The sequence below is a fragment of the Penaeus vannamei genome, chromosome 29, assembly GCF_042767895.1.
Source record: "Penaeus vannamei isolate JL-2024 chromosome 29, ASM4276789v1, whole genome shotgun sequence".
NCBI classification, from domain to species: Eukaryota; Metazoa; Arthropoda; class Malacostraca; order Decapoda; family Penaeidae; genus Penaeus; species Penaeus vannamei.
This window is the reverse complement of record NC_091577.1, coordinates 135,670-143,169: the sequence shown is the minus strand read 5'-3', so window position 1 is coordinate 143,169 and position 7,500 is coordinate 135,670. Positions and strand designations below refer to the sequence as shown.

The following is a 7,500-nucleotide window of genomic DNA, read 5'->3' as shown; positions in this document are numbered from 1 at the left end:
TTACGATAAAGATAAAGATAAAGGTTAAGATAATTACGATAAAGATAAAGATAAAGGTTAAGATAATTACGATAAAGATAACAATAACAGTGACGAAGATCGATAAGGAGCAAATAATCCTGTTAACAAGTACATGTGGGCGCGGGAAGTCCTCTAATATATTATGAGGGAGTCAGTGAGGCCACTTCACTCGCCCTCTTGAGGTGCTTCAGCCGCGCCGGCCGAGCTCCGAGAGGGAGTGTGAGGGAGTGAGATAGAGAGGGAGTGTGAGGAAGGGAGAGGGAGTGTGAGTGAGTGAGAGGGAGTGAGAGAGAGAGGAAGTGAGATGGAGTGAGATAGAGAGGGAGCGTAAGGAAGTGAGAGGGAGTGAGAGAGAGAGAGAGGGAGTGTGAGGAAATGAGAGAGTGTGAGTGAGTGAGAGGGAGTGAGATAGAGAGGGAGTGTGAGGAAATGAGAGAGAGTGTGAGTAAGTGAGAGGGAGTGAGAGAGAGTGTGAGAATATGAGAGGGAGTGTGAGTGAGTGAGAGGGAGTGTGAGGAAGGGAGAGAGAGTGTGAGTGAGTGAGAGGGAGTGATATAGAGAGGGAGTGTGAGGAAATGAGAGAGTGTGTGAGTGCGTGAGAGTGTGAGTGAGTGAGAGGGAGTGTGAGGAAGTGAGAGGGAGTGTGAGGAAGTGAGAGGGAGTGTGAGGAAGTGAGAGGGAGTGTGAGGAAATGAGAGAGAGTGTGAGTGAGTGTGGGGATATGAGAGGGGGTGTGAGGAAGTGAGAGAAAGTGTGAGTGAGTGGGAGGGAGTATGATAAGGAATGTGAGGAAGTGAGGGTGATTGTGAGTCAGTGTGTGATGGATTGAGAGAGTTAGTGAGTGAGAGGGAGTGTGAGAATATGAAAGGGAGAGAGAGGGAGTGTAAGGAAGTGAGAGAGAGGGAGTCTGAGGAAGTGAGTAACGATAACAGGAACACTAATGATAATGATAATGATAATGATAATAATAATGATAATAATAATGACAGTAATAATGATAATAACAATAATAATAAGGATAGAAATAATAACAATTATGGTCTTAACAAAAGTAATGATAATAATGTCATTGATAATAATGATGATAATAATGACAATAGCATTAATGACAGTGATAATAAGAATGACAATGATGATAATGATAATGAAAATGATAGTAATAATGATAATAACAACAACAACAACAATTATAATAATAATAATGATAATAATAATGATGATGATGATGATGATAGTAATAACAATGATGTTATAATAATAACAATAATAATAATGATAATGATAATAGCAATAATCATAAGAGCAATAATAATAATAATGATAATAATAACAATGATAATAATAATTATTATAATTATAGTAATAATAATAATAATAATAATAATAATAATAATAATAATAATAATAATAATAATAATAATAATAATAATAATAATAATGATAATAATAATAATGATAATAATAATAATAGTAGTGGTGATAATAACAATGATAATAGTAATAATAGTAATGATGATAATAACAATGATAACAGTAATAATAGTAATGATGATAATAACAATAATAATAGTAATAATAGTAGTGATGATAATAACAATGATAATAGTAATAATAGTAGTGATGATAATAACAATGATAATAGTAATAATAGTAATGATAATAGTAATAATAGCAATGATGATAATAACAATGATAATAGTAATAATAGTAATGATGATAATAATAATAATAATAATAATAATAATAATAATAATAATAATAATAATAATAATAATAATAATGAAAAGATGATAATGACAACTGCAACAATAAATAACAATAATGATGATGAAAATGACAATAATGATGATAATAAAAGCAACAAAAAATCGCCAAACTGTAAGACACAAAATTCACAAAAAAAACAATAACAAGAGAACCACCTCAGATACACCGTAAAAATAAATAAATAAATAAATAATAATAATATACAATTTAAATCATAACAAAATAAGTGATGGGAAAAAATATTCAGTAATGTTTAAGATGTATTCTACTTCTGTACAGAACCTACTCTATGCATGGAAAAATAATGATAATATATATCTATCAAATCATGTCTTGATTATCAACGATAACCACACCAGTTAGAAAGGGGGTTATACCAGTAATGATATTAATGATGATAATAATAACACAAATGATGGTAGTGATGATAATAGTGATAACAGTAACAATGATAATAATGATAGTGATGATAGTAATAATAATAATAATAATAATAATAATAATAATAATAATAATAATAATAATGATAATAATGATAATAATAATAATAATAATAATAATAATAATAATAATAATAATAATAGCAATGATAATCATAATAATGATAATAATCATGATACTACTACTATTAATAATAATAATAATAATAATAATAATAATAATAATAATAATAATAATAATAGTAATGATAATAATGATGAAAATAATCATGATGATAGAAATAATAACGATAACAATAATAATAAGAACAATAATAGTAATAATAATAATAATAATAATAATAATAATAATAATAATAATAATAATAATAATAATAATAATAATAATGATACTAATAATGATAATGATAATGATATTGATAATGATGATGATGATGATGATATTGATAATACTGTTAATAACATTAATGGTGATAATAATAATAATAACAATGATGATAATGATAATATAGATAAAATGATAATAGTAATGATGACCGCGTTAATGATAAAATATGATTATGATAATAAGCTTATATCAAATCATAATAGTAATTATACAGAATGATATAATAATGGCACTGATAACAGCAACAACAATAACTATCTCAAACAATAATGATGATATGTAGAACAAAGAAAGAAGTAGGAAGGAGAACAAGAAGAAAAGAAAGCAAGAGAGAAAACGAAGCGAGGCCGATGCGCCGGAACTCCCGTGGAAGCCATTCATACTAACAAGTACTTCCCAACAAGGAAGTACACATACCTACGAAGTCGACGTGAGTATAAGTACCGTGATTTGCATCGCCAATGCGCGCTGCGGAATCGAGAGGCGTCAATGCGACTCCTTGCGCGGTCATAGTACTCGATCCCTCTATCTGCGATTCCGTTCCCGGGTTGCGCTGCTCTTTTGTTTATCTATGGCGTGCGGTTCGCCTCTCATGGCCGACGGCGATGATCCGAGAGGTGGTAATTCGCGTTTATTAACTGCCAGGTTGCGGGAAAAAGGGAAAACCCCGAAAAAAAACGATGTATTTTCTTCGCTAATTATCATACCTCTGCCAGGCGGGCCAAGCAGCACCGGTTTGGCGAGTCGAGAGACTATTTCTGTTCTCAATGTTTGTCAAGAAAAAGAGAGAATAATGCTCTTGTCATCGTCGGCCGCTCTATAAATAATCTCGCAGATGCAGAGTCGTATATCTTTGTGCATACATGTCATATACATATATATCAGTGTTCGTATATTTCAAAATACGCTTTCTCGCTCCTGCTTTTTCCTATTTTTGCGGATCTTTCTTCTCCATGAAAGAATATTGTCAAGAGTCCGGCGGTGGAATGTTGTTGACTCACTCGCGAATTCGGTCGCTGTTCTTTATATCTCCGTTCTTTATATATATATATATATATATATATATATATATATATATATATATATATATATATTCTTTTTTTTCTTCTTTTCTTTCGTTCTTTCTTTCTTTCTTTCTTTCTTTCTTTCTTTCTTTTTTCCTTCTTTCTTTCTTTCTTTCTTCCTTCTTTCTTTTTTCTTGTTTTCCTTCATCTTTCTTTCTTTCTTTTTCTTTCTTTCTCTCTTCTCTTAACTCCCGCCAGTTACGGCTCTAGTCAATCGGCGACCGCGCAACAGGTTTCCTCTGCTTGGCCGGGGAATAGAACGGCTCTTGGATCTGGCTCTTGGATCTGGCTCGTGGATCTGGCTCTGGGATCTGGCTCTTGGATCTGGCTCGTGGATCTGGCTCTTGGATCTGGCTCTGGGATCTGGCTCTTGGATCTGGCTCGTGGATCTGGCTCTTGGATCTGGCTCTTGGATCTGGCTCTTGGATCTGGCTCTTGGATCTGGCTCTTGGATCTGGCTCTTGGATCTGGCTCTTGGATCTGGCTCTTGGATCTGACTCTTGGATCTGGCTCTTGGATCTGGCTCGTGGATCTGGCTCTTGGATCTGGCTCTTGGATCTGGCTCGTGGATCTGGCTCTTGGATCTGGCTCTTGGATCTGGCTCTTGGATCTGGCTCTTGGATCTGGCTCTTGGATCTGGCTCTTGGATCTGGCTCTTGGATCTGGCTCTTGGATCTGGCTCGTGGATCTGGCTCGTGGATCTGGCTCTTGGATCTGGCTCTTGGATCTGGCTCTTGGATCTGGCTCTTGGATCTGGCTCTTGGATCTGGCTCTTGGATCTGGCTCGTGGATCTGGCTCTTGGATCTGGCTCGTGGATCTGGCTCTTGGATCTGGCTCTTGGATCTGGCTCTTGGATCTGGCTCTTGGATCTGGCTCTTGGATCTGGCTCTTGGATCTGGCTCTTGGATCTGGCTCTTGGATCTGGCTCTTGGATCTGGCTCTTGGATCTAGCTCTTGGATCTGGCTCTTGGATCTGGCTCTTGGATCTGGCTCTTGGATCTGGCTCTTGGATCTGGCTCTTGGATCTGGCTCTTGGATCTGGCTCTTGGATCTGGCTCTTGGATCTGGCTCGTGGATCTGGCTCTTGGATCTGGCTCTTGGATCTGGCTCTTGGATCTGGCTCTTGGATCTGGCTCTTGGATCTGGCTCTTGGATCTGGCTCTTGGATCTGGCTCGTGGATCTGGCTCTTGGATCTGGCTCTTGGATCTGGCTCTTGGATCTGGCTCTTGGATCTGGCTCTTGGATCTGGCTCTTGGATCTGGCTCTTGGATCTGGCTCTTGGATCTGGCTCTTGGATCTGGCTCTTGGATCTGGCTCTTGGATCTGGCTCTTGGATCTGGCTCTTGGATCTGGCTCTTGGATCTAGCTCTTGGATCTGGCTCTTGGATCTGGCTCTTGGATCTAGCTCTTGGATCTGGCTCTTGGATCTGGCTCTTGGATCTGGCTCTTGGATCTGGCTCTTGGATCTGGCTCTTGGATCTGGCTCTTGGATCTAGCTCTTGGATCTGGCTCTTGGATCTGGCTCTTGGATCTGGCTCTTGGATCTGGCTCTTGGATCTGGCTCTTGGATCTGGCTCTTGGATCTGGCTCTTGGATCTGGCTCTTGGATCTGGCTCTTGGATCTGGCTCTTGGATCTGGCTCTTGGATCTGGCTCTTGGATCTGGCTCTTGGATCTGGCTCTTGGATCTGGCTCTTGGATCTGGCTCTTGGATCTGGCTCTTGGATCTGGCTCTTGGATCTGGCTCTTGGATCTGGCTCTTGGATCTGGCTCTTGGATCTGGCTCTTGGATCTGGCTCTTGGATCTGGCTCGTGGATCTGGCTCTTGGATCTGGCTCTTGGATCTGGCTCTTGGATCTGGCTCGTGGATCTGGCTCGTGGATCTGGCTCTTGGATCTGGCTCTTGGATCTGGCTCTTGGATCTGGCTCTTGGATCTGGCTCTTGGATCTAGCTCTTGGATCTGGCTCTTGGATCTGGCTCTTGGATCTGGCTCTTGGATCTAGCTCTTGGATCTGGCTCTTGGATCTAGCTCTTGGATCTGGCTCTTGGATCTGGCTCGTGGATCTGGCTCTTGGATCTGGCTCTTGGATCTGGCTCTTGGATCTGGCTCTTAGATCTGGCTCTTGGATCTGGCTCTTGGATCTGGCTCTTGGATCTGGCTCTTGGATCTGGCTCTTGGATCTGGCTCTTGGATCTGGCTCTTAGATCTGGTTCTTGGATCTGGCTCTTGGATCTGGCTCTTGGATCTGACTCTTAGATCTGGCTCTTGGATCTGGCCCTTGGATCTGGTTCTTGGATCTGGCTCTTGGATCTGGCTCTTGGATCTGGCTCTTGGATCTGGCTCTTGGATCTGGCTCTTAGATCTGGCTCTTGGATCTGGCTCTTGGATCTGGCTCTTGGATCTGGCTCTTGGATCTGGCTCTTGGATCTGGCTCTTGGATCTGGCTCTTGGATCTGGCTCTTGGATCTGGCTCTTGGATCTGGCTCTTGGATCTGGCTCTTGGATCTGGCTCTTAGATCTGGTTCTTGGATCTGGCTCTTGGATCTGGCTCTTGGATCTGACTCTTAGATCTGGCTCTTGGATCTGGCCCTTGGATCTGGTTCTTGGATCTGGCTCTTGGATCTGGCTCTTGGATCTGGCTCTTGGATCTGGCTCTTGGATCTGGCTCTTAGATCTGGCTCTTGGATCTGGCCCTTGGATCTGGCTCTTGGATCTGGCTCTTGGATCTGGCTCTTGGATCTGGCTCTTGGATCTGGCTCTTGGATCTGGCTCTTAGATCTGGCTCTTGGATCTGGCTCTTGGATCTGGCTCTTGGATCTGGCTCTTGGATCTGGCTCTTAGATCTGGCTCTTGGATCTGGCTCTTGGATCTGGCTCTTGGATCTGGCTCTTGGATCTGGCTCTTGGATCTGGCTCTTGGATCTGGCTCTTGGATCTGGCTCTTAGATCTGGCTCTTGGATCTGGCTCTTGGATCTGGCTCTTAGATCTGGCTCTTGGATCTGGCTCTTGGATCTGGCTCTCGGATCTGGCTCTTGGATCTGGCTCTTGGATCTGGCTCTTGGATCTGGCTCTTGGATCTGGCTCTTGGATCTGACTCTTAGATCTGGCTCTTGGATCTGGCTCTTGGATCTGGCTCTTGGATCTGGCTCTTAGATCTGGCTCTTGGATCTGGCTCTTGGATCTGGCTCTTGGATCTGGCTCTTAGATCTGGCTCTTGGATCTGGCTCTTGGATCTGGCTCTTGGATCTGACTCTTAGATCTGGCTCTTGGATCTGGCTCTTGGATCTGGCTCTTGGATCTGGCTCTTGGATCTGACTCTTAGATCTGGCTCTTGGATCTGGCTCTTGGATCTGGCTCGTGGATCTGGCTCTTGGATCTGGCTCTTGGATCTGGCTCTTGGATCTGGCTCTTGGATTTGGCTCTTGGCGTTCCGGTTGCTGTTCTTCGAGCCGTCTCCTCTTCCTTTCTCTCCTCTTCTTCAAGTCGCCTTTTCCCTCTTTCTTTCCTTTTTTTCTTCTTCCCTGTCCTCCCCCTTTTCCTCATTTTCTTCCTTTTTCTCTTTTTCTCTTCTAAGCGGGTCCTTATCTATTCTCTTCTATTTATCTGTTCTCTTTTATCTCTCTCTCTCTCTCACTCTCTCTCTCTCTCTCTCTCTCTCTCTCTCTCTCTCTCTCTCTCTCTCTCTCTCTCTCTCTCTCTCTCTCTCTCTCTCTGTCTCTCTCTCTCTCTCTCTCTCTCTCTCTCTCTCTCTCTCTCTCTCTCTCTCTCTCTCTCTCTCTCTCTCTCTCTCTCTCTCTCTCTCTCTCTCTCTTTCTCT

The 7,500-nt window shown here is 41.4% G+C and overlaps 1 protein-coding gene across 1 annotated transcript in view; it reads right to left on the bottom strand.

Moving 5' to 3' along the window:
* Window positions 1-3,886: 3,886 nt before the first annotated feature.
* LOC138867229 (serine/arginine repetitive matrix protein 1-like) overlaps window positions 3,887-7,500 on the bottom strand; it is a 4,394-nt gene continuing 780 nt past the window's right edge. Inside the window, exons 2-6 of the mRNA XM_070142115.1 lie at window positions 6,129-6,331; window positions 5,817-6,032; window positions 5,479-5,616; window positions 4,296-4,446; window positions 3,887-4,056 (exon numbers count right to left, since the gene is read on the bottom strand). Of these exons, the coding sequence (XP_069998216.1) occupies window positions 3,887-4,056; window positions 4,296-4,446; window positions 5,479-5,616; window positions 5,817-6,032; window positions 6,129-6,331 (878 nt within the window). The remainder of the gene's footprint in view (window positions 4,057-4,295; window positions 4,447-5,478; window positions 5,617-5,816; window positions 6,033-6,128; window positions 6,332-7,500) is intronic.